A 27,248-nucleotide genomic window follows, 5' to 3' on the forward strand; every position below is an offset into this window, starting at 1 on the left:
AGGAGAGCTGGAATATACCCTGCTCTCACCTCCTGTGTAGTATAGGGCAGATTCGCCTACTGTGATCTGGAGAAAATAACCGATCGTCTCATAAAACACGTAGTGAAACAAAGCATAATGGAAACTCCGTTAAAGCTGAGCGATTTAAGAGTTAGGGGGAAAAAAAAATACCACGAGTAAAACAGCAAGGATCCAAATGGACTTGATAGATGTAATCGTCAACAGAAACATTTGTGTGTTTCCCTGTGTCGAGTGGCTCTGTTGAATGCACTTTTGGACTGTGGCTGACACTTTCCTTGATGGCCAGTAAGAGGTGTGGCCCCTCTGGTGCGTCTGCTTCCCCTTTGGGAGCTTTTGAGGACAACCTGCTCAGTGAGAGATGACGAGGCGGGCAGGTTGTGGAGAGGCGGGGGGGCACGTCGCACACACACACACACACACACACACACACACACACACACATCGAACGTGTGAGTAACCAGGTTTGCCAAGGTCAGGGCAGAGTGATCCTCTACCTCTCGGCCCCTGGAGCTTACTGTAAGTCCTTTGGAAAAGTGCCCTGTCTGTGTGAATATCATCACCTTTCCACTGGCAGCCTAATCATTAAGGAGATGAGTTGTGGCCTCTGTTGTTGTAAGACGATCGGTCGTAGTCGTCGTGACGACAGGGAAAGGGCACAGACATTTTTCGTCCGGGGCCCAAATTCTGTGCGTGTCTGCGAGGCTCATTTTTCAGCACTTAACAAAGTGGCTATTTTTTTTCATTTTGGTGAGTAAACAAGATGCAGACATGTTTCCCCCAGTTTTCCTATTGGTCTTATGAAAAGCATGATGCAGTCCGGGGAATAAACTCCACAAGGAAAAGGACAGCTTCCCCTCTGTGTGTGCGCGTGTGTGTGCGTGTGCGTGTGTGTGTGTGTGTGTGTGTGAGGGCAAAAGTCAAAGAAGCACTGCCTGTCTGACACAAAGACACCGACACACTGCAGCAACGGAAAAACCCCTCGAGGTCGTTCTTATTTACACCTCATGTCACGGTGTGAAATCCCAGAATCCCAGAATCCCAGAATCCCTGGCTTGAGGAGAAGTGTCGCGAAAAAACACTGCTGTACAGGAAATGGCAGCACAGCTAATGTCAGGTTTGACGGGTGGAGGGATAAACCGTGACTGACCTGAGGCCACACAGCTGTCTGCAGAGCTGGAGGGGGTTCATTAAAAAAAAACAACCCAACAACTATATTTTAGTCTTTTCCTTTTTTCGTCAACGATATTGTCGATTAAGTCACATTCAGCGTCACCGCCTCGTCCCAGTCAGGAATACAAAGGTTGTTGATGAACATATTTAATCGATTAACACATCTAATCATTGTACTTGAAAACGGACACTTATAGTGACAAAGCCATGAAAACGCTGCAGTTCCTCTCGGCTCTAGAGCATTTAAGCATCTTTTCGCGGGTTGTTTTGTTTTTTTACGAATTCGACCTCTGCCAGCTCACTGGCCTACTGGATGTCAAAGTGGAGGATCTTGTCTGTAAAATGGCAGCAAAATCTTCGGTATTGGTATCAGTATCCGCTGGCCAGACACACGACTCCAGATAAATGGTAACGTTGCCTCACAGTGTAATAACCATTAGCACAACATAGAAAAGAAATAATGATCTGCCATTGTTCGTAGCTTGTTTCTGCTTCCTTCGAGTGCCCAAAAGATAATTTGTCAGATTTGACTCATAAAACACACCGACTTGATCCTAGAGGCAAAAGCTATTCATGTCCACATTCAAGTTCTGAAGTTTTTGAGTCTGTAAAGTATAATAAGACAGTGGCAGTCAGGCCCTGTATACCTTCAATTATTAGGCCTGTGCATTGAATGGACTCAGTTCAACAAAAGTTGAAAACACTATAAACATCTTTGGCATAAAACATGTGTAAATGTTTGTGAAATTTTTTTGCTTTCAGAGACCTGAAGACCTTTTTAATTTTACGTGAACTGATGAAGTAATGAACTGACTCTGACATGCTCTTTAAAGACAAGAGACTTTGTGTAGATGAAAAAAAGAGGTTTGAAGAATAAGTGCAGCGTGGCGCCTCCGCTCCTCTGCTCGTCCCCTGACTCGGAGGTTAGCTCATGTCAAGGGTGTGAGAGTCTCTGCGTGACTACTCAACATGTAATTCAGTCGATGAAGCACCACCATCAGCACCGCTCACTTGTCGCGTCAAAGCGCTCGCTGTCACTCTCCCAATGGCCCCCACCCAATCCGGTTTCCACGGCAACTCTGTATTGTAGCACTGTGTTGTGGAATCTTTGAGAAGTGCTTCGTCAGTGTCCGTCTCCGCGTGGGCCGCCCTGCTCTCGGCGACCTCTAGCCTCCGTCGGCGGCGGAGCAGCAGATGCTCCTCACATCCTGTCCAGAAAATTCAGACTGATTCAGACTTGCAGGGCACCGCGGAGAATGCTGACAACCTCAAATTTATGTTGCTCAACCATTTTATATCCCCGCCCCCCCCCCCCCGCAGCTGTCTGGGGTGTGAACTTCTGCATTAATGCATGTTTTTCTTATGTCCTGTTTTCAGGCCTCGGCGTGTGCAGGGCAATACAGTAAATCCTGCCACTTGCAGGGGAGATGGAGTAGAGCAGCAGGAGATCAGACAGACATGGGTGTTGACAGTCATGGTTCCATTGTTGCTCATCTTGCCTCCACCCTTCTGGCACATGCACCACCTCCCCACTTCCTACCCTATATTCCAAACCCCCTCAGCTTTCTTTTCACCCGTCACTTCACACACATCCCCCGGTCCCCCAATTATTCCATCCAGCTGTGGCCATCTGGCTCTCACTCCCCAAGCTGCCCATCGACAGTTTGGTGAAGCCGGGGTGGAGAGCCACACGTCAAAAACAAGCACTCCCAGGGCTCCGCATGCACGTGTCAAAACTTGGCACACGCTACACTGCAAAGACTGATTTGGAAATTTGCTGGATACTTTACACCAAACAGCTGTTTTGAACATTTATCTCTTTTAGTAACTCAAGCACAAACACATGACTCAAGTGTTGGCGGCACACAAACGATACAGATTGTACATGTCTGACAGCCCCCCCCCCCCAGCGTATTTGTATTTTTCTGAGTTCATCAAAAGTTGGAAATACACTTATTGGCTTTTGTGCCGGGAGCTCCATGAAGAAATGAATACCGCTCTTGTCCATTCAATTCCTTATGGTAGCTGGTTATCTCAGCGGGAAATAATCGCAGCTAACTTGTTGTATTTACACCTCAGTGTTTGTATCGATCAAACAAATAAGGAGTGTGAAAGGGGAACTGTTGATTTTAGGATTTGCTGTGGTTCCAACTGTGAAATTTGATAAATTGCGAGATAAAAACTAGAGGGGGCGTGGCGTTAGAACGAAGCCTGCCTCTCATCTCTGCGTGAGGCTACATTGGCCACTGCTAACATAACACAACCATATTTCCCAACGGTCGGCCGTTGCATTGTGGGTAACGTAGGCACGAGGCTTTGACCGTGGTTTGTTTTTATAATCCATCCATGTCCCTATCTTACTCGTGTGCTGTCTTCAGAAGTTATAAATGCTTTACATCACAGATCACCATTTATTGAATACCACTTTTTTTCAACTTGCAATCCGCTTGCAGAAGTTGCTTTCAAAGACGTGTTTTTTTTTGCGCTTGGCAACGCACTGCAGGTCTAGTTCACACCTTCACTCCATGTGCAGACGCGTTGTAGCAATAAATGCAAAAACGCTACGATCGTCTGACTCCAGCAATTATCTGTGAGAATGACGACGACGGTAAAGTAGGAAAAGAAAATCTAAAAAACACCACATCATGCTTTAGAAAAAAGAAGAAGCTCCGCAGCAATGCTCTTTCCAGTGCTCGAGGATTATCGTATCAGGTTTTCACTACTCCAAGCTCCCAAATAGAAATCACTCCTCAGGGTCAACGCCAAATGAAAAATCACAGAGAAAACAACCAGAGTGGAGACATATTGTTGAAATATGGATGTCGAGTGTGTAGAAACAGAGGCCGAAGGAGTAAAAGGTGATAAGGTGTATGTCAGCTTGATATAAGCCAGGCCTCAAGTGAGACGGCTCATAAATCTGACGGTGAGACATTACAGCCCAGGAAGTTATGTCATAGGCTTTACCCCCAATACACCGTGTTTCTAGTTGGAACTCAATGTCTCTTTTGTCCACGGAATATTTCCACTTTGTTTCACACCAGTTCTTCCGCTGCACAAGTGAGAATTTTTCCGGAAACATCAGTGAATTGTTGAAGCTGCACATTTTCGAGAGCGATACTTCCGCATCTGGCGGCTTGAGGCCGTCCTGTGTTGTGATCGTCCACATGCACTGGAAAGTCTGTGGAGGGAGAGACCGGTGACTCAGTCTCGCTCACTTTAAAAACAAGGACAGTGGTTTTTTTTGTTGCTATTTTCTTCTTCTGTTTCCTCAAAACCACCTGCTCACTGTTTGCCGCCCGGCACGACTCACTCCCCGAGCCCTGTGACAGGAATTATCCGACCGCAGCCTCTCACACACAGTCGCCGCTTTCCAGAAACCAGACCCGTGAGTGAATTTGGCGGAAAAGCAGCATGCGCCTCGCCTGCAACTTAACATGACCAAGACAACATGTTGTGATCGGATTTACTTTTTCACTTTCCCTTCTGTTCGGAAATGACTCTCCCATGAATTAACCCACAGACCCTCAGAACGTTTACTGCCATCAGCCATATTACATCATGTAGACAATTAATCTAGTGTTTGGATGGATGTAGAACAGGTGTGTGTGTGCGTGTGTGTGTGTTGGAGATCCAGGGGTTAAGTAATGCCAATTGCCACATGCACACTTTCAATAAACCTCTTTAATGCATTTAACAGACTACACTGCTATTCAACGTGCAATTAAAACAAATTATAAACTCATTTTCAACTTAGGAAATGGTGGCTGTTGAGAAATGAGTGTTTTATAATTGAACTGTCACGAAGTGTAATTAGTTCCTGCTTTAAGCATTTGCACATCGGCAGCTGAACAGACCCACTGGTCCACTGGTCCAGTGGGTCTGTGGGCTCAGTGGGCGTTTTCATGTGAGCTGTATTGTGCTTTGTTGTACACGGAGGTCTATTATTCTGGTATTTAACGGAAACGAATCATTTTTGCAGTGTCTTCCATGGAGATTCCTTTCCCTTTTGCAGACCCCTGACCCCGCGGCGCATGGCTCCCTCCTATCTCACCTGATCAATCCGATGAGCATCCGACCTCAGAAGCTCTCTCGTCGAAACGACTCGATGTCTGTTATTTTCGTGCTTCCTGTGCCTTATTTCGTATGTCGAGGGTGAAGTTTGGAGTGTCCGTGTTACCTCGGCAGCTCCAGTGAAGGCCCCTCCCCTCCAGCAGCAGGCTGCGGTGTGTGTATAAAAGCCAGTGCGCTCCCCTCCGCTCGGCCTGTGGAGCACCAGCTGCGAGGCGGCAACCGGGGAGCTGGGAAACAAGGGACGGGAAACTCTCCAAACCTCTCCGAGCGCGCTCGCCTCTTCTTCTTAACTTTGCTTTATTCTCTATACTTCATCTTGAAATCCTTCTTTTTTAAACTTTTTTTAAAAAAAAAACCCTCAAAATGACCGGTGGCCCGCTGACTGGGTTGCTGGTTGCGCTGTGCGTAAGCAGCGCAGTCCACGGCGTGCCAAAGAAGAGCAGGAGGCAGAGTGGCCAATATCAGGTGTATCCTGTGCTCCACGACGCAGCGGCCATAAGTCCAGGTTGGTACAAGGACCGTGACCATTTAATTCTCCTTAACGTGTACAGTTTTGATCTAATATTTATTCTAAAGTTGAAATGGCCATTTTATGACGCAAGTGTTAAATCATCTTCACCCTGTTGTTACGCGATCTCTAGTCGGCTGCGAGGAAAACGGTCGCTCCTTCAGGCCGAACGAGGAGTGGGAGAAACCTTACCTTGGCAGTACACTGGTGTGCACCTGCAACGGAGCCGCGGGCATCAAGTGCAAATCTAAGCCCGAAGGTCAGTGAGAGACCCACCGGTCCAACACGGGACATGTCTTGGCACACTGTTTTCCCCCCCTCTCAGGCTCACTTTGGGTTGGGGGTATTTGCCTACAAGTAAACTGAAAATACTTAACTTACAGATGCACTCTGACTTAAACAACAACCCGGCGTTTTGGGAACAATTACACAATCAGATATCAAGTCGTTCAGTCTATAGTGCGTCTTTACGCACGAAGATAAAACACCCACAGCAGGTTATACAATAACAGCCTCCTATAACCTTTTGGCGTTCCCCCTGTTTTCCTCTCAGTGGTGGAGTCCTGCTATGACAAGCACAATGACCGGACATACCAGGTCGGTGAAACCTACGAGAGACCAAAGGAAGGAATGATGTGGGACTGCACCTGCATTGGCTCCGGTCGGGGCAAGATCAGCTGTACCATCGCTAGTGAGTTGAAAAATGTCTCGACTGGGTTTAAATGATTGTACTTAAGTCTTTTTTTTTTTTTTTAGTTCAAATTAAATTGAATTTAAGTTTGATTTTGAAAAATCACAGTTGTCTGCTTCCTGCTTGCTTGAAAGATAAAGATAGAAAATAAGATCTGAATGACATCCACGCGTTACAGTGCACATGGATATTGAGACATTAAATCAAAGACAGTGGACTGAACGTCACATCATTGTCATTCACAGATCGTTGCCACGAAGGTGGGATGTCTTATAAAATCGGGGACACTTGGAGGAGGCCTCACGACACCGCTGACCAAATGCTGGAGTGTGTGTGTCTCGGAAACGGCAAAGGCGAGTGGACCTGCAAACCTGTGGGTGAGTAACTTTACCTCACGTATTTAATATCTCACAGACAGGAGCGTCACCATGTTCCACGTGAACTCTGGAATGCAACTTAAACATGACAGTGACGTGACAATCGTGACAGTGTCTGATACTATGATACCATGTCAAACATGGTGTGTGTGTGTGTGTGTAAGAGAGAGAGAGAGAGCGCTCACCTCTCCTCTTTTCCCATCTTACTCCACAGTTATTGATTTGTCACATGGTTTATTTCTCGTGGAAATGGTCCGGTGTGATTTACACTCAGATTTTACGGCATCTTGTGAAAAACTGCAAATGCACCAAAATTAAGGGTGCGCCGTGTTTCCTGTGCAGCTGAGCGTTGCTACGACAACAGTGCTGCGTCGTCCTATGTCGTGGGCGAGACCTGGGAGAAACCGTACCAAGGCTGGATGATGCTGGACTGTACCTGTCTCGGAGAGGGAAATGGACGCATCACATGCACCTCAAGGAGTGAGTAGAATACACACACACACACACACACACACACTTGAGTGGCGGCTGTTGACCACCGTTCTTCTGCCACTAGATCGTTGCAATGACCAGGACACCAAGAGGTCCCATCGTATCGGAGACACGTGGACAAAGAATGACGCAAGTGGACAGGTCCTGCAGTGTCTGTGCTTAGGAAACGGCCGCGGGGAATGGAAGTGTGAAAGACACAACGCAGGCCGGGGTGACACTCGAAATCTAAACTCTCGTTCACGTTCGGCTGCTGTTCGCTGAATGACAAAATCTCCATCTCTGATCTTCTCGGCCATGACGTTCATCTTTTTTGGTGTCTCACAGCCGCGGGAGCCGTTGTTTTGACCCCCACCCACACCGTGTCCCAGAAGCAGCTGGATCCCCCCATCGAGGGAACCTGCCGCACGGACTCCGGAGCCACCTACTACGATGGACAGCGCTGGTTCAGAAGCCAGGGCAGCAAGCAGATGCTCTGCACCTGTCTGGGCAACGGAGTCAGCTGTCAGGAATTGGGTGAGCACAGGACGGTTCACAGACCCTTTTCGGGTCAAAATGTACATTTAGCTTTAAGCGTTCAACCTCTTTTCTACCCTCTTCCCTCTCGTGTGTGTGTGTAGAGGCCAGAAACCAGGTGTACGGTGGTAACTCGAACGGCCAGCCGTGTGAGTTCCCCTTCGTCTTCATGGGGAAGACCTACTACTCCTGCACCTCGGACGGACGCACCGACGGGCAGCTCTGGTGCTCGACGTCGTCAGACTACAAGAAAGACCAGCAGTACTCTTTCTGCACGGAGAGGAACGGTGAGACGTCCACTTTGGCTTCACCGGTTTACTGGTCCTGTTGTTGCATTGGTCTGATATTGGGCCTTTCCCTTCAGTAATGACCGTTGTCATCCACCGCCGATATATAAGTGATCAGCTCCCAATTTCTAACTGAGTCTGTAAAACCCACAATCGAATTTTTCTCTTCTTTTCACGTGATTTATTTTGTGTTGTGATGTTAATTTATTCAACCACACTTTACCTGAAGTCCTTCTATTTAGCAGTTTATTATGAGCACTGTATTTACATTTATTAAATGGTTCATAATTTACCCAATAACACGCTATACGACACACTGTAGTTGTACTGTAGTAACTCTAACTAACTTTAATATTTAAAAAAAATTAGAATATAGCAAAATGTTAAAAAGTCTTAAAAGTCAAATGAGATGTGTTACTCACTGACCAATAATGTGCATTTTAAATGTCCTTATAGCTGCATACAACTATGTTAGAGTGCCTATAAACCATTTATTAAATGTTTATAAACTGCAAATAACCTAAACAGGGGGACTTAAACTCTTACCATTTTTTTGGTCTTAGTTTTTGATAGTGTTTCCTCTGAAAATATTTAAAGGTGAAGAATATTGCGGAAAAAATGGGCAAATCTTTCATAAATCACGTCCCACAGACTCAAACACAGTAGGACCGTACGTAATGGTAACCGGATCGGAGCTGAACAATAACTGTTGTGTCTCTCAATTCTTATTTTATCAATCAATTCTAAAATTCCAGCCATTGTGGTAACGCGAGGCGGGAACTCCAACGGCGCCCTGTGCCACTTCCCCTTCCTCTACAGCGGCCGCAACTACACCGACTGCACCTCTGACGGGCGCCGGGACAGCATGAGGTGGTGCGGTACCACCTACAACTACGACTCGGAGCAGCGCTTCGGATTCTGTCCCATGGCCGGTGAGTGTTCGCGCCCAACTGCCCTTTTTTATCTGTTCCACGTCAAGCAGTCGCCTTCACAGTCGTCAAGTGTGTCGGGTGTCTAATAAGGTTGTGTCAATGAGTATTTTTCTAGGAATACTATCGATTCCTTATGTTTACATGCACAATAATAAAATCTAAAGTCATAACACTAGTGAATACAACTGCAGATAAACCACCCGCAGTGCATTTTTTTTTATTAAATCTGTCAAATTATTACTTGTGACTAATGTGACAGTCCTGGTGGAAAGAGTTGCTTTCATCCCATTGAACCTGGGTCATGTGGCCAAAGTCAGAAATGTTCACATATGGAACTAATTTGGTATAAATATCTCTTCTTTTGAAGAGTATTACACCATGTGCTTTGGTCCTTATCTTGTTGTCATGGGACACTTGTGGACAGTTTGGGACATAATAACGGGAGGAGAGAGGGTTCATGGTCATGGGAGAGTAGCGACTCTATCGAAGCTGTTACGTAACGGCGTTACCGAACAGAGCTGTGGCACAACTGGATCGAGGAGAATTCCCTTTACGCGCCGCCGCAGCAGCAGCAGCATGTGAATGCACACACAGATGCATCAGAAACACACTTTGCAAGCATTTCTTGTTCTTTAATTCATTCTTTTATTTTCCTGTCTCTCGCTATGCAGCCCACGAGGAGGTATGCACCACCAACGACGGAGTGATGCACAGCGTCGGCGACAAGTGGGACAAGCGCCACGACGTCATGGGTCACATGATGGAGTGCACATGCCAGGGCAACGGCCGCGGGGAGTGGAGCTGCATTGCTCACTCACAGTTGCGAGGTCGGAGCGCCAGCGCCGTTTGGTTTTTCAAACTAAAGTGCTTGGGCGTTTCAGGAGTCATGCCATCCGACATCAGATCATGAATCTTCCTCTCTCTCTCTCTCTCGTGTTCACATGTGCAGATCAGTGCATCGTCGACGGCCTTACCTATGAAGTAAACCAGGAGTTCTCCAAGCGCCACGACGAGGGCTACATGATGAACTGCACCTGCTACGGGCAGGGACGCGGACGCTGGAAGTGCGACGCCACCGGTGCGTTGACGGCTCATTGGCTCATTGGCTCAGCTGCCGGGGGAAATGAATAACCCTAAAACCTCCCTCTCGTCATCGCTTCTGTCGCCTTGTGTGTCTTTTCTACAACAGATCAGTGCCAGGAGCCACAAACCAAGGCATTCTTTCAGATTGGAGAGGCATGGGACAAAGCGATCCATGGCATCCACTACCGCTGTTATTGCTACGGCAACGGGGTTGGAGAGCTGAGATGTGAACCCCAGCAGGCCTACCAAGGTAGCGAACAATTAATCTTCACCTACATCATCGCTTTTTAGTTCATGTGGTCTTCTGAAGGGTCGTACCTCCGTCTAATCTAAACACTTTCACTTTTATACGTCTGATATGCTCCTTAAAACTTCAGATCTTTCTCGTAAACATATTGCATTTGAGAAGTTTTCAGATTTGAAAGTTTTCTTAAGACGTTCATGTTGTAGTGCAAACAGGAACTGTGAACGACTGATTTGAATTTTCTTTTCATGGAGCAAATTTGTAAAATGCCAACAAGTACAAGCATTTGATTTAAATTCATCTTAAATCTCAGCATCGTTTTCTAGTTTTGCCGAGGATGCAATTGTGAAAATCCAACATGTGATATATTTGTGATAACTCTGCGCTGCTCTGAGGCTCAATCAGTAGTGAAAGACTTGAATCCTAAATCCCTGCACACTGCTCCACAGCCAAATAAGGACTTTATTTATTTAAATGAGTTTTTTCTTCTTCCAAATGTGTCTGAGCTGTTAGAGCTTTATTTGTGTTTGCTGTACTGACTCTCGCCCGCTCCCCCTTTTACCTCCCGTCACAAGTCACCGAAATGAAAAGTTCACCTCAGGTCGGCGTAGGGCAGCCGAGGGGGCCTGGCGCTGCTTCTCGACCTTGAAGTCGGGCAAATGAAGAAGTGCCCGGGCAGTCACGTCGCCCCTGTTGGTCTTTGTAGTTGGAGAGATGTTTTCTCCTCACCCGCCGGGGTTTTGAGTGTCGTCGTGCTGACCTGCTGAGGGGAAAGGGATGCTGCTTTTAAAACACTTCCTGTCTCCGGTATCTCCCCGCTGGTTGGGTAAACGTTGCTTAACGTGATACTTTGCTCTGCAGCACACTGTGTGTGTGTCCTGAATCAAACATTGACTTCAAAAAGTTATAGTTGCAACATCTATTTCACCGTGATCCGTCGCAGAGGAAAGTGTGTGTGTGTTGGTGTGTGCGTGTGTGTGTGTGTGTGTGTGTGCGCGCAGAGCAGGGAGTGTGAAGCTGTACACGTGTGTGTGTTCTTGAGGACACCGAGGCTAGATAAGCCGTGATGAATATAGTGCTCCGGTGTTATGTCGGAGTGTAAGATGTCGGCGGTAGTTTGAGCTGGTTTAGCACCGTCTGGGGATTTGGTTCTATCCCAAAACAATGAACGCGTTACCAAAAAAGTAGCCAACTCTCCCCCACACTGACCTCCAGGTGACACTGTTATATTATAGTTTTTTTTTGACAATGTGTGAGTTTATTTCATACCTCTCCTACGCTCTCCTGATGTCCTCACAAATCTTTTTTCTTTTTTCTTTCTGGCTCCCCAGACGGCCACAGACCGGTCCAGGTGATCATCACAGAGGCGGGAAAACAGCCCGACTCCCACCCCATTCAGTGGAACGCGCCGTCATCCGTCCACATTACCCAGTACATCCTGAAATGGAGAATCGTGAGTCACTCCTTTGGGTCTCAGCGCTACGTTCGGAATCACTTTTGATAGATGAAGTGAACTTTATTTAAATTTGCTGGCTTCAGTAAATGTTGGACAAACAGTCCTGAATGAAGTCGAGTCTTTGAGAGTGGACAAACAAGATGATTAGCGGATACTTGAACTGGTTAATAGTCTGCGGTTTTAAAGATATTCCAAGAAAAATGTTCCCCGTCCGTGTGATTTGTCTTTTTGCTCTGAAGACTTCAAAGGCTGACAAGCTGGTAGAAATGTTAATGACACTCAAGCAAAGTGAAGCGGCATTTTTCTCTGATGGGGTTTGTGTATCTTGGACTGCAAAGTCACTCAAAGTCCTCATGTGGCACTCCTGCTGGGAAAAGTCTGGAGTTTTCAGACGGCATGTAAACCCCGTCGAAACACATCTGAGAGGAGGACGTGGCTGTAAACAAATCCAGGCCAAAAAATACACGGGTCACCATGTAAAGTCTTCATTCTATGAATTATTTGTTAACCATTCCAATAAATCCTCATAATAATTGACTCAATCTTCCCTTAAAAGTGCTGTCCAACCGCTTTCATTCCTTTAAAGAGTTTTAGAGTTCAGAAATCAGATCCAGTCGGGAAAACAATCTCAACCCCTAGGCCCCTTTAGTAGCTGTCGTCATCAGCACATGGCGATCGCTATAATAATGTATTATTATAAACCTTCAAATTTCCATTTGGTCAGAGCATCTTAAAGTATACTCTTGTCCACGTCCACTCTCTAGCTTGGAAACAGAAGTTGAGAAACAGAAAACTTTGGCTTTTCGATCATATCACATGAACTTCTTTAGCAGATTATCCACTCTTCTTACATGTCATTAGAACTTGAGTGACTTGGACTTAAATCCCATTGAATTTTTTTTTCCCCCATGGTAGAAAAATACTCGAGGCCCCTGGAGGGAGGCCACCATCCCCGGCAACATGAACTCCTACACCATCAGCGGGCTGCGTCCAGGCATCACGTACGAGGGCCAGCTGATCAGCATCCTGCGCTACGGACGCCGCGAGGTCACGCGCTTCGATTTCACCACCACCCACGGCTCTCGTGAGTGGACTTCCGCCGTAACGTCGTCTCACGTCGTCGTGCCGCAAATGTAAAAGTAAAAGTATTCACAAGGACATTTTTATACCTTTTTTGAATCTTTAAAGTGGAGACATCGGAGGGAGAGACGACCCAGCCTGCTCGGGTGGTGGACACCTCCGAGTCGGTGACGGAGATCACCTCAAACAGCTTCGTCGTGTCCTGGACATCGGCCTCCTCCACCATCTCTGGCTTCAGGGTGGAGTACGAGCTCAGCGAGGATGGAGCCAAGCCCAAAGTCCTGGGTGAGGGCCGTTGACCGTCACTGAAACCTCCATAAAGTCCAATAAAAATAATCAAATTCATTGATTAATTGTGTGATTCCTCTGTTGAGGTTCTGACTGATTGTTAAATATCATCAAGAGAATGGAAATATAAAAAAAATAAATAGCTGCCATGGAATAAAAGCTATGGCCAAAAATCATACTTCAAATTGATATACCGGCATTTGTATTGACCAACTTTTTGACTGCTTCTCCAGATGTTCCGCGCACAGCCACATCTCTCACCATCGGTGATCTCCTGCCAGGACGCCGGTACAACGTCAACGTCTACGAGCTCCCGAATCAGGGACAGCCCAACCTCATCCTGACGACCTCGCAGACCACGGGTAGGAGTGACTCCCGCCTCCGCACTTTGTCCTGACAACAGGCTCAGGCTCCTGCAAAATTTAGTTTTGAGTTTTGCACAATATATGCCATGAAGGGTTTCCAATCGTTTCCCTTCTCCTCAGCTCCTGACAAACCTGACCATTACGTCGTCGATGAGGTGGCCGAGTCGTCCATTCGAATCCGCTGGTCCAAACCTCAGGCTCCAATCACTGGTAGGAGACTACTGTCTGCACTTTTCTGGGATTTTGATTCAGTGTGTTTCATTCCGTCTGTGTGCCACTGTGCGTTTGTCCTCCGCCAGGTTACCGTGTGGTGTACACGCCGTCAGTGGAAGGCAGCAGCACGGAGCTGACCCTGCCGGACACGGAGACCTCGGTGACCCTGGTCGACCTCCACCCTGGTCTGCTCTACAACATCAGCATCTACGCCGTGGAGGAGGATCAGGAGAGTGAGCCTGTGTTCGCACAGGTCAACACCGCTGGATCTCCTCTGCCTGGTACTAATGCTAAGACAGACACCTTTCTTCTCATCTTTGGGTTAATATAAAAGAAGAAGTTTGCAAAATGTGCTTCATAAATCCTGTCATGTGGTACTTTCTAGCTAAAGTTCATATCGTTTTTTTTTTTTATACCACCGAAACATCCCCCAGTAGGTTATTCTATTCTTTAAATGTTAAATTGTTCTTTTTTTAGATAATTCCTTACGTCTCGGCTGTCGGTGAAAGCCGAGCAGATGAAGTTTAAACTCACAGCAGCAGATGCCTTATAGGGCCATGGAGCTTCAGGAAGGGCTTTTCAGTGTTTGGGGAAAGACGGAGAGTGTCAAAACATTGCCTTGTCAAAACGTGCTTCCACAGCTATAGCTATACCATCGCAATCATTTTTTCCGAGCCTCTCGTGACCCTGCACGACATCTCTTTAATGCAACGGCGGGCCTCAGGAACAGACACCTGTTCAGAAGCAGTTAAAACACACAGCACACACACTTAAAGTTCATACATCTGCAGTATATCTTAAATGAGATTTCCATTACTGGCCCTTTTCCTCCCTGTGCCTGGCACAGACAATCGCCCTTTTTTTGTTCACTTCTGTTTTCGTATTCCTATTATTCCTTTTTCTCTTACACTCATTTTTGTGATTTGTTAAAGCCTTTAATTTTGGTCAAGTAAGTCAAAGTTAACACATTAAATACAGATGGATGGTGGATCGTTGCTCAGTGAATTTCCCAAGCCATCTTTACCCCGTAGCGCTACAAGTGGGCAAAGACTCCAAAGAGTCCTTTAAAGTCGGACTCCTCCTTCCCCCCCGTCCATCACTCTCCCACTTCCTGTCCGCAGAGGAGGTCCCGGCTCCCACAGATCTGCAGTTTTACGAGGTTTCCGACGCGAAGATCGCCATCACCTGGACCGGTCCCCCCAGCGAGGTGACTGGTTACAGGGTCATCTTCTCCCCCGTCGGCCCTGACGGCACCGAGATGAGGCCCCTCCAGCTGCCCATCTCGCCCAACGCATATGCTGACATCACCCACTTGCAGCCGGGCACACTCTACCGATTCTACATCTACGCCATCAGTGGCGGCGGGGAGAGCGTGCCGCTTACGGGAGAAAGGTCTACCAGTGAGTATCGCCAAGGACAAAGGAGCCTGAGATAGACAAAGGGAGATCGCACCAACTTCTGCATTACATTTTTTTCTAACCCCTTCAGAACCCGACTCGCCCACCAATGTGCATTTCACTGACATCGGCCCCGACAGTGCGTCGGCCACCTGGGAGGCTCCCCGCGCCATCGTCACTGGCTACCGTCTCTTCCTGAGCATCGAGGGCTCCAGCCCCATCGAGAAGAGGATCCCGGGTCGGGTCACCGAGTACCCGCTGAGGAACCTGCGGCCAGACACCCAGTACACCGCCACCATGCACTCTGAGCTGGACAACGAGCTCAGTGAGGGCGTCACTACATATTTCACCACCGGTCAGTATGACGAGAAGAACAGAGCACCAGCAGAGAGGAGAATAATTATGCTGCAATAAATGCAATAATATTTTCCCCCCGTGCTTTTTCTCCTCCCAGCTCCCCAGATTGGAAATGCTCCAGTGTTCAGCACTGAGGTCACTGACGCCTCTATCATCATCACCTGGATACCTGTCCGCAGGTTCAGTTACAAGGTACAAACAAAATCATTAAAAAAAAAATTTGTTTATCATGCAGAGAAACAAAATAAACTTTGCTCTGAGCAATATTTTAATGCTATCAATGGGTCAATTGTAATGTGAAAGAGGTTAGACCTCCGCCAAGGCTGAGCAGTTTCACCCAAAACATCCCCATCTCCATCCGACCTACATATTTTTTTTTAAATATTACGTATCTGTGAAGATCTGACTCAAAATGTCAAGTTTTTTTTTAGTATTGTCAAGGTGTCTGATCTTTGCATTTGTCTGCCTCCTTCTCCCCAGCTGTCCGTTCTCCCCAGCCAGGAGGGCGAGTCTCCCAGAGAAGAGACGTCTGACTCTGGACGTATTAATATTCCAGATCTGATTTCTGGAAACCAGTACACCTACAGCGTTCAGCCCATCGTCAATGGACGCAACCGCGGAAACCCCATCACCCGCAGCGTCTTCACTTGTGCGTATCTAGTTCACTTTAACAGATTGACCAGATTGATTTAACGCTACTGTGTGTTTTGTCCTGTTCAAACCGTTTGGCATTCGTCTGTGGAAGAAGTGACTGCGGCGTTGATTTTCTCATGCTTGTATCGTGGTCCGCTTTTCCGTCCTCGCAGCCTTGTCTCCACCCACTGACCTCAGAGTTGAGTCCAACACGAACACAGGAGATCTCACTGTCCACTGGGTAGCCTCCAAAACACCAGGTAAATATTGACTGTGCTCCCCACACACTGGCAGCCCATTGGATGATGACAAGTCTAGACCTTGGCCTTCAAATGGTTTCTCTCTTCTCGTTTTTTCTTTTTTTTCACCCGGACAAACGGCTCTTCCCGGTATCTCCTGTTCATTTCTCACAGTGACTCAACCTCATGACATTGTGTTCTGTCTGTCTCCTCCGTATTTGTCATGTTCCCAAACACTCTGCAGGCACCACAGGCTACAGGATGACAAGCACGCCGACCAACGGCCAGCGGGGAAACTCCCTGGAGGAAATTGTCCGAGCCGATCAAACCTCAATCATCCTAGATAACATGAATCTGGGGGTGGAGTACAACATCAGCGTCTTCACCACTAAGGGCCACTTGGAAAGTGTGCCCGTGTCCACTATTGTCACACAAGGTAGGAGCCGACAGGCAGTCATTCACACACGTCAATAGGCATCAAACACACAAGTGCGTCCACACCGGGAGTGAATGACGGATTTGTCATTTAAGGCCGGGTCCAAGCTAAACTAGAGCCAACTCCCAATATTTCACCACATTACCGTAAAATTTTCACAATTCCTTAACCTACACTTACTTTATTCCTCCTCATGCTGATACTTAGGTATGAATATAATCATTTTGAAATTAGCATGGCTTTAACAGTAAATTAAAAACAATCGTACAAAGCTGGAATGGCTCAAAAACAGCCTTTTCTTAACGTTTTGGGTGTTAGATTTTAAACACTCACCCAAACACAAGTTATCACCCAATGGGATGGCCAACCCATGAATGGTGTCCAATATGCACTGAACTCATGCTCTATATTGGTCTCCACCCACTCTTGAGAAAAATATCAGAAAGGTACAGTACAGTAGGTTTAGCAAAGTAAAAAAACAAACAAAAAACTTTAAGTTTTTGGTGAAAACAGCTGCTCGCTGCTGCTGGAAATGAAATTACAGAGATCAAACCATTACCTACTACTAACATGATCATTGGCTGACCTGCCATGCATGGATATCATGTTCATTTGTTGGGATTGTGAAATTATGTAATTATTTTTGCATGCCCAGAACAGCAGTAATAATCACTGCTTTGATTGTCATTGACGTTTATATGAATATAATTCTGAATGTTTATTGATTTAAGCCATTTCTATCTATCTATCTATCTATCTATCTATCTATCTATCTATCTATCTATCTATCTGTCTATCTATCTATCTATCTATCTATCTATCTATTTATCTATCTATCTACTATCTATCTATCTGTCTATCTATCTGTCTGTCTGTCTGTCTGTCTGTCTATCTATCTGTCTATCTATCTATCCATCCATCCATTTATCTATCTATCTATCCATCGATCTATCTAGCATGGCTGCTGTTATACTCTGCTTTATTGGGAATGAAATTTGTGTTATTGACATAATCAATATTATAATTATGGCTTTTGTCTGTATAATTTTGCCTGCGCTTGACAACTGGCCTAACCCTTTCAGACATCCCCACACCGGGTCACATTGACTTTGTCGACATTACTGACACCACCGTTGGCCTGCGCTGGATCCCTCTGAACTATACGACCGTTACTGGTTACCGGATAATGGTAGTAACGTCGGGCGAGAGCTTGCCAATTTTTCAAGATATGGTGGAGGCATCTGTGGGTTATTACACGGTCCGTGGCCTGGAGCCGGGCGTGGACTATGACATCAGTATCGCCACTGTTACCGAGGCGGGGGAAAGCGAGCCGACCACACACACAAAGCAAACACGAGCTGGTGATTTAACTCTTTCACTCCATCAGTGCGTTTTAATCTGAGAGAATTGATGAAGGCACACTAATAGCTCTTATATTCATGTGTTATATTATATACCACAGTCAACTTTATCCCGTCAGTGCCATTTTATATTTACCTGTATTTAGTTGAACTTTTTGATGAGCCTTTTGTGTTTTGTTAAACTTTTAACCCCTCCCTCTTTCAGCCATTCCAGCTCCCACCAACCTGCAGTTTGGAGCTGTGGGTGCTGACCACATCAGGGTGACCTGGACCGTCCCCCACGTTTCCACGCCAAGCGACATCTCTCGCTTTGTCATCCGTTACCACCCGGTAGCCACAGATGATGACATTAAGGAGGTGAACGTTGGTGGAGCCACCAACACCTTCCTGCTGCAGAGTAAGATAAAGACCGTGTCTAAGAGAGGTTCTGGTTGAAGGCTGTGTTTGAAAGGCCAAAATGAGTTTGTTTTTCTTTTGCGTCGCTCAATGTCGAGCTGTTACGACCGGTTAATTATCTTCTCCATTTTAGACCTGCTGCCCAACACCGAGTACCGCATCAGTGTCGTGTGTGTGTACGGTGAACGAGAGAGTGAACCGGCCACAGGCACTCAGAGAACAAGTGAGTCTGACAATGGTTTACTTAAGTGGTCGCCTCAAGGAAGGTTGAAACGGTGCTGCAGGTTTAGTTCAGATTCCTTTTTTTACTGTACATTTTTCATGATAATTCATCACATAAGAACCAAGGCTAGCATTTGCCCTTATGTTAACATCAAAATCAGTAAATCACCATTTTAAAAACCTTCTTAAATATCTAACTATGCTGCAGTTAAAGTCAAGATAACACAACTGCTCTGCTTTTGTAAAAAATGCATTTAAAAATCTGAATACTTGGCCAAATCAGGTAAATGAGAACAACACTTTAAACCTACTGGCTTTTAAAAATAAGAGAGATAGAGTTATTTGGGCTGATATTATATTATACTATATGTTTGACTTAGAATTAGACATATTATTAGTTCATACATGTGACTTTATCATTTTGTCATTCTTTAAAATATATATATATATAACAGATATTCATGGTGGACATTTTTAGCTGCGCATCCATGCTTTGTGTTAAGAAAATCAACAACCCACAGATTGTTAAAATTGATCATTTGACTTGCCTTGAAATTTTGTAATTGCCACCGTCATTAAGTGAAATTTTAAATTTCTCTAACACTCCGTTACCTTTCCCCTCCAGCTCTGGACTCCCCCACTGGCTTGGACTTCTCCGACATCAGGACAGACTCCTTCACCGTCCACTGGCTCGCTCCAACTGCTGTCATCACCGGCTACCGCATCCGCCATCAGATGACGAGCGGCGGGCGGACCAAGGACGAGAGGCTGCCCCCGACCAGGAACCACTTCACCCTGACTGGACTGACGCCAGAGACGGAGTACCTGATATATGTGTATGCTGTGAGCCACAATCAGGAGAGTCAGCCGCTAACTGGCACACAGGCCACCAGTGAGTCTCCATCGCGGGTTTTCACGTCCACCTCTGCTTATTTTTTTTACTTATGGACTTTGAACAGCTGAATCTTGAGCACAACTTTTAGTCTTAAATTATAATGCACTTCTTTCCTGTCTCTTTTAATTTCTTCTCAGTCTCTGATGCTCCCACTGATCTGAAGGCGACATCGTCCACCCCCACCAGCATCACCATTCGCTGGGACGCTCCCTCTGTGCCAGTGAAGGGCTACCGGATCACCTACAGAGGCACAAGTCTGTACATGTGTTTTAATTTAACTCATCGTTTCCTCAAGAGCCATGTTCTGAGTTTAACACTCGACTCATCTCGCCTCGCCTCTCTCCAGGCGGCGAGACTCCTCAAGAATTCACCATCCCAGAATCTCAGACCACCGCCACCCTTACCGGCCTCAATCCTGATACCCAGTACACTATCACGGTCTACGCCGTTACCGGGCGGGGGGACAGCCCCGCCTCCAACACGCCGGTCTACATCACACACAAGACTGGTACAGCAACGTGCAAAAACGTCCAACTGTTGAGGGTTTACAGCCCCTGAGTCTCAAGCTCGTCATGTGTCCATCTCTCCTGTAGATATCGAGTCTCCCACGGACATGAAAGTGACTGATGTGAGCGACAATGCCATCACGGTGCGCTGGTCTCCCGCTCAGGGACCGATCAAAGGCTACAGGATCACCAGTGTACCAAAGAACGGCCTGGGACCCTTCTTCTCTGAGGTGGTGGTACCTGGTAAGAACGGGACAAATAAAAAAATAAGGAACCAGACTGTCACCTCTATTTTATATCATTTAACTTTGACTCCCGCTCTTCTGTTACAGATCAGACAGAGATGACTTTTACAGGTCTGATGCCCACCGTGGAGTATGTTGTGAGTGTCTACGCCCTGGGCAGCGATGGACAGCCCTCTTCCCCTGCGGTGGAGAACGCTGTCACTGGTTAGTTTGACTCCATTCAGTCCAAGACGTGCTTCAATCAGACACTGGGGTTACACAACGTACTCTGCCGGTGTTAATCAGTTCAGTTGTTCAGTGACAAAGACTTGAGACAAAGGCAAAGTATCCCTGTGACAACACATTCTCCTCCAGTCCATCTTGGCTCTATTTGCTAACCATCCAGTAACCAGTATACAAACGAGGCAAGATATGCAAACAGTGGTTTATATACCTGAGTTTATAAGACATAGCTGTTCCAGGACAGACCTCAGAGGCCTCAAATACATAGAACCACTTATCTTAAACCCCAAATTGCCGCTTTAAGATCTATATTCTGCCTCAGAGGTTGTTTGATTAAAAACAACTGCTCAGTGCTGAGAGGAATCCGCTCTTCCTGCAGCTATGGATCGCCCCAAGGACCTGACCTTCTCCGACATTGAGTCCACCTCCATGCGCATCACCTGGGACAGCCCCGACGGCACAGTGACGTCGTACCGCGTCCTGTACTCCAGCTCCGAGGAGACTGAGAGGGAGCTGCATCCTGCGCCCAGAGGTGACCAGGACAGTGTGATGCTGAGAGGCCTTCGCCCCGGGACAGAGTACACCGTCAAAGTCATCGCCCTGCATGGCCGCACACCCAGCAAACCTTTGGTGGGAGCCCAGGCCACAGGTAGAAACACATTCATGACTGAATTTACACATTCCTCCCACCGACTCCGATTCTGAATGTGTTTTTCCTCGCTATCGCGTCTCTCCGCCTCAGTCATCCCCGCTCCGACCAACCTCGTGATCTCAGAGGTCGCCCCCTCCACCTTCACCGTGTCATGGCGAGCCCCCAATGCACGGCTGACAGGCTACCGTGTGGTCGTCATCCCCAAGAACATCAACAGCCCAACCAAAGAGATGAACGTTGCCCCGGACGCCACGCGCGTCGTCGTGCCAGGGCTCATGGTAAACGCGGGTCGCGTCTCAGTGTTTACATGGAGCCACAGTCAAGTCAGTGAATAACTAACAATCATGTCTGTATCGAAGGTGGCGACAACATACAAGATACAAGTCTACGCTCTGAAGAACTCGGTCTCCAGCAGACCACTGGAGGGAGAGACGACCACACTGGAAGGTCACTGGCTGCACCATAAATGACACATTTCCCGTCGTCACCAACCGTTGTCCACTGCTCTGTGTTTCACGCCCGTTTTTTCTCTCCTCCTCAACGCAGACGTGAGCCCCCCTCGTCGCGTGCGCATCACTGACGCGAAGGACACGTCGTTCACCCTGCACTGGCGCACCAAGATCGAAACCATTACCGGTTTCCTAATTGAAGCCACGCCTGTCGGTGGCTCGCGCCCCACCATCAGCAGGACCATCCCAGGAGAAACACGCACCTACGTTCTCACAGGTACACCACGACCTCCCGCTGAGCAAACCACAAGAAGGGTTGAAAAGGTGTGCAGATGTTTGGAAGAGTCATTTTGTTTTTTCTCTTTCTTATCTCTAGGTCTGCAGCCAAGCACCATGTACTCTGTGGACATTTATACTCTGAATGGCAACACAAGAAGCGCTCCATTCAGCCTCACAATTCAAACAGGTATGACACAGATCTGTTCCAGGTGTCATTGTGCATACACTCTTCATTCTGTGAACTTTCGTATCAAGAAACGTTGATTTGAAGTTGCTGTTTTTGTACATCTATATATAACAGTGCATAATGTGTATACAGTGCTAAAATATTTACAGTATGATAAATGATATGAAGTGAAAAAGGTACACGGTAGTTTACATTAGAGGCTGATAATGTAAAAGATAATGTTATGTATATATTATTTTCAAGATCTATAAACTTTTGGTCGCATTTGTGTTTTTTAATGATAATGATCCAGTTTATCGTTTAAATGTAAAATATCAAGCCTCAATTAGATTTTGTCGTCTTAAGGGTTGACGACATCTTACTACTGTAATCCGACAGCGCGCACACACACACACACACACACACACACACACACACACACACACACACACACACACACACACACACACACACAGACACACACACACACAGCTGCAACAGGCAATCAGATGATCTAATGCTATATATTTTTTTTCTTCTTCAAAGCTCAACCAGTGGTTCAGACTCCCACCAACCTCCAGTTCACATCTATGACCCCCACCTCCATCTCCTTCACCTGGCAGGCGCCTGCCACACAGATCACAGGGTACTACATCACCTACGAGGAGTCGGGTGGAGCGCCACGGGAACTCTTCCCCCGACCCCACGCTGGTCAGAACTACGCCACCGTCTCCGGTACGCACACGTCAACTGGTCAATGTTCATCGCGAGCAGCGCGTTGTTTTAAGAATCGGGGGCATATTTTTAAAACTTCGCGCAGGCTCCACCGGTTATTGTCAATCTCTTACTGGTGTTAACACGAGTCATGTGCGACCTACTAATTCCACCGTGGGATGCTCGTTCCTCTCCTCAGGCCTGAAACCGGCCACCGAATACGTCATCAAGATCATCGCCATCCAGAACACGCAGAGGAGCACGCCTCTGGTGGGCAGGATCAGGACTCGTGAGTACTCTCAGACTTCTGCTCTGTACTGAGACAAATGTAACGGTGAAAGAGATGCATTCAAGTGATGTAACAAAGTGCTAAAATACAAGTTGGTTACGGGTAAACGTCTTGTAAAATGTAAGGATTTCGAACTGCAGCTTCAATCTGCTCAGCTGAATCAACTGTTTGGCTGTGAGATAAGCTGTGCAGTCAAATAGCGTTTGGCTCCTAAAATAATAATATGCCTATTTATTTTGAATGCCTCCAGAAATATCATTCAAAATATCTCCTGTGTCTTTGTAATACTGCATTACGACACAGTTTGCATTGAGTAGTAGCCCAGTAATGCTGCATATCTGTCGCCTCCTGCTGGCTGAGATATGTCACAGCAGCTCTGCCTCACCCTCCCCCCTTCCCACACCTCGTCTAACCTGCTCGCTTCCCTAACCCCGTCTCTCCCGCCCAGAACCAGACTCCTTGCTTAACCTGCCTCTGCTGCACCTGCCCGGAGGTGTTGGCGACAGGCTGGATGTGCCCGAAACCGACCTGGGCAACAGAGTCCAGGTCGTGGGCACCAATGGCCAGGATGGGCTTGGCGGTCAGAGCGGGCATGTGGAGTACACAGAGTATAACAACAACAACAACAACGGAGACAACGGGTTTGACGGGAACAGTGGCAGCCCACAGTATCCCTACGGGCAAGTCCGTGAGCCCCTGGTCTTTGTGCCCCTTCCTGATGCAGAGGGCCGCAGGTTGCCCATACTGAAGCTGAACGTGCCCGTCGGCTCCACGTTTGGTAATGAGACGGGAGGGCCACAGGAGGCCCAAACCCAAACCTCCATCTCCTGGAAGCCTTACCGCCAGAGCAATGCCTACCTGGTGTCCTGCCAACCTCTCACACACTTAAATGAGAAGATGTTCCAGGTAAGAGACGAGGGGCCATAGTTTCCAGCCCACGCTGGTCGACATTCATCAGTCCCATCGGATGAAGTCTCTTATTTCTTGTGGACAAACCTCGTCTCTGTCTGTCCAGATCCGCCTGCCAGACTCAGCCACCACTGCTACCCTGATAGGACTCACCCCTGGAGCCAACTACAAGGTGCTCGTGGAGGCTCTGATGGGGGCGCTCAAGCACAAGATACTGGAGCAGGTCGTCACTGCTGGAAACACAAGTAAGAAGCCGACAGCAACTGCTAGATCTAGACTTTATTATCAAAACCCGCTGTGTGTAAACTGGGCTCAACTAAGGGTAAAGCAGCTCCCGCTAGTTAACTTGGGACGTCAGTGTGTAGAAAAATGCCCCTTGGGCAGATATGAACCTTTACATTAGTTAGGAACTCTTTAAAAGCAGCTGGTGACTCCGAAAACAGTGGGCAGAAACAGTGTTTTTCTTTTACGGTCTGAAAAGCAGCTTAATTTTGGTATAATGTACATTTCCAAACACTAATTCCATCAGTTCGATAACGGTCATCATGTCATATTTATCGCTGTCCTGATCTACGCCTATTTTACTACTGTAGTTCTAGTTGTGCGGGCCACAACGTCAATTACTCAACATTCAAAACGTGTAACCATTCATAATCTCAACATGTAAACGACAGCGAGCATCAGTGCGGATTGTCCTCATTGACCGGAGGAGACCAAACTACACATCTGAGTTCTGATCTAACAGAATATCACTACAAATAAGCACTAAATGAAAACCGTTGTTAGAACAGGGGCCATTATCCTGTGTATCATTGATCTCAAGTAACTAGTGGCTCACACATTTCTTTTTCTTCTTCTCCTCCTTCAGTCCAAGAGGGAGTGCCCTCCACTGGGGACTCATGTTATGATGCCTTTACTGCAACCCACCACGAGGTCGACGCTGAGTGGGAGCGGATGTCCGACACAGGCTTCAAGCTCTGGTGCAAGTGCCTGGGCCTGGGAAGTGGCCACTTCAGATGCGATTCATCCAGTAGGTTTTTGATTTCTTGCCCCCCCCCCCCCCCCCCCCTCACATTCATGTTTGTGATGCGGCTATACGTCACTTTCTTCTATTTTGTCCGTGATTTAGAGTGGTGCCACGACAACGGCGTCAACTATCGCGTTGGCGAGAAGTGGGACCGCCGCGCCGAAAATGGTCACCTGATGAGCTGCAGTTGCCTGGGAAACGGCAAAGGAGAGTTCAAGTGTGAACCACGTAAGTCTTCCAAACCCTTTGCCCCCCCCCCCCCCCCCCCCCCAGAAAATGTTCCGTCACGGGTCCCGCAGAGATCTGGAGCTGCGTGTGACTCTAAAATGTCTCTGTACAACCCCCCCGACAGATGACTCGGTGTGCTATGATGAGGGGAAAACTTACCAGGTGGGCACCCAGTGGCAGAAGGAGTACCTGGGCGCCATCTGCAGCTGCACGTGCTTCGGAGGACAACAGGTACGACACATCAGCCTCCCCTGGAATTTGGGTCGGATGTCCGGTGTGATGCTCACAGATGTTGTTCTGCGTTGAATGACGCATGTTTTAAAATGTGGGTTTGTGTGCGTCTTGTCTCATCAGGGCTGGCGATGCGAGAACTGCCGCAGGCCAGGTGCTGATGTTGACGCCAGTCTGCTGCAGCCTGTGAGATATGGAGACAACACGCTGCACAAAATGGTCGGTTGTATTGACATAAAATTTCAAATGCATCCCATTTTTAGACGTGGTGCTGGAGGTTCTTAGCATTTGTTGGCACTTTTGGATCCCAAGATTGTCATTAAATTATATTTGAAAGATTTTTCAAACCCCTTTATTTTTGGTAATCTTTAGAATTGAACAGCAAGTCTTGGTAATCTATTGCAACATTGGGTGAATAGTGTGATCAGATGTACTGAGGCATCTTCCCTCAACTCTTCCTCCAGAACATCCATTGCCCTATCGAGTGCCTCCGACCCGAGCTGCTGGCAGACGCACGCGCTCCTCAAAATCCTCGGGAATAAAAGTGATCGGTCGCCTTGATCATCCGCTTTGCTTCCTCGCCGTCCAACCGCTGCACTGTCTCACCCTGCGGAAGCCGCACTGTCCGTGACCGGACCGAACCAACTTGCCTGATCACTTTCTGACACGTTTCGCTAAGGATGTTATACCGCCTCGCTGCCTGATCAAATCACGATCCTTTTACCAATGTTTTTTCTTTCCCTGTCGACAGTTTAAGTCACTGAATTCATGCTCTACTGGAAAGGACAATACACTTTCCTTCCTCATATCTGCGCGTGCGCCTTATTGCAAGACACTTAGGGCTTGCCAGTCATATTTATACACATGTCAATCTGGCATTTGTTTTGCCGTTTAAAAATTCTGTAACATTTCTCAATCAACGAGCAGAAGCTGTCAGAGAGTAAGCACTGTGTAAAAGAACGCCAAATACAGATATTAATAATGTTTAAATTGCCCACGAAAATGTGCTCCTTTCTCTTTTCTGTAGCCCCTCCTCTGTTCCGGAGGGGTCGCACTGTGTGTGACTGACACAATCTCAATCTAATATCGTTTTTACTAATTTATCCCTTTAAAAACTTCAACGTGTGAATGTGTGAAACTGGGATGTGAGAATTTGAACTGTTCTATTTTTGTACTTTGTTGTCGGTGCCAAAGTTGTTTCTATCTTTGACAAAAGGAAAAGAAGTCCCTTGTTTTAATAAAGCTGGAGAAATCCTGAAACCCAAACACAATGGTTTGTTTATTTCATTTTTTAATTTTGGAGTCGTGCTCCAGAAATGAAATGATTTGAGACGAATTAAGGACAAAAAAGTAGCATATTAAATTGATGACATGTGCAGTCAATGGAATAAAGACCTCATTAAAATGTTTTTCGTTCCACACTGAAGCTTTTTGGGAAGTTACAAATCCAAACGTATAAGCCAGTTTGCTAACATGCTCATTAATATGCTCACCATATTAGTTCAGATGAAAACAATTTCTAGAGCACTGAACACAAGCTGTAGATGAGGCTGATCGGAATTTCATAAACCAAAGTGTTGGACAAAAATTACTTAAAACTATCT

The 27,248-nt window shown here is 46.9% G+C and overlaps 1 protein-coding gene across 3 annotated transcripts; it reads left to right on the top strand.

The window, feature by feature from the left end:
- Nucleotides 1-5,437: 5,437 nt before the first annotated feature.
- fn1b (fibronectin 1b) lies at nt 5,438-26,910 on the top strand. Of its 3 annotated transcripts, none has more exons than XM_035627621.2 (46): nt 5,438-5,767; nt 5,904-6,029; nt 6,324-6,461; nt 6,707-6,838; nt 7,181-7,318; nt 7,395-7,541; nt 7,655-7,843; nt 7,948-8,130; nt 8,886-9,062; nt 9,734-9,889; nt 10,012-10,140; nt 10,252-10,395; nt 11,721-11,842; nt 12,761-12,929; nt 13,034-13,210; nt 13,447-13,575; nt 13,699-13,788; nt 13,878-14,072; nt 14,913-15,191; nt 15,280-15,543; nt 15,643-15,737; nt 16,026-16,194; nt 16,352-16,438; nt 16,662-16,853; nt 17,936-18,214; nt 18,420-18,611; nt 18,744-18,833; nt 19,458-19,724; nt 19,865-19,981; nt 20,074-20,235; nt 20,321-20,476; nt 20,566-20,682; nt 21,080-21,349; nt 21,443-21,630; nt 21,712-21,799; nt 21,899-22,078; nt 22,178-22,267; nt 22,793-22,981; nt 23,160-23,249; nt 23,974-24,155; nt 24,265-24,403; nt 25,027-25,188; nt 25,288-25,413; nt 25,538-25,644; nt 25,768-25,863; nt 26,109-26,910. In XM_035627621.2, the coding sequence occupies exons 1-46, from the start codon at nt 5,626-5,628 to the stop codon at nt 26,184-26,186; spliced, it is 7,134 nt and encodes a 2,377-aa protein (XP_035483514.2). In that variant the 5' UTR covers nt 5,438-5,625; the 3' UTR covers nt 26,187-26,910. The 3 variants fall into 3 exon arrangements, with proteins under 3 accessions (XP_035483514.2, XP_035483513.2, XP_035483515.2); XM_035627620.2 differs by having other exon boundaries at nt 5,439-5,767; nt 23,698-24,155; XM_035627622.2 differs by lacking the exon at nt 17,936-18,214 and having other exon boundaries at nt 5,440-5,767; nt 23,698-24,155.
- The last annotated feature ends 338 nt before the right edge of the window (nt 26,911-27,248 follow it).

This window comes from Scophthalmus maximus, chromosome 4, assembly GCF_022379125.1.
Source record: "Scophthalmus maximus strain ysfricsl-2021 chromosome 4, ASM2237912v1, whole genome shotgun sequence".
NCBI lineage: Eukaryota > Metazoa > Chordata > Actinopteri > Pleuronectiformes > Scophthalmidae > Scophthalmus > Scophthalmus maximus.

Coding starts and splice junctions, on each gene's coding strand:
- fn1b (XM_035627620.2), top strand. CDS start 5,626: ATGACCGGTGGCCCGCTGACTGGGTTGCTGGTTGCGCTGTGCGTAAGC. Junction 18,834..19,457: donor CACAGGCACTCAGAGAACAA/GTGAGTCTGACA, acceptor TTTCCCCTCCAG/CTCTGGACTCCCCCACTGGC. Junction 21,350..21,442: donor GGTGGGAGCCCAGGCCACAG/GTAGAAACACAT, acceptor TCTCCGCCTCAG/TCATCCCCGCTCCGACCAAC.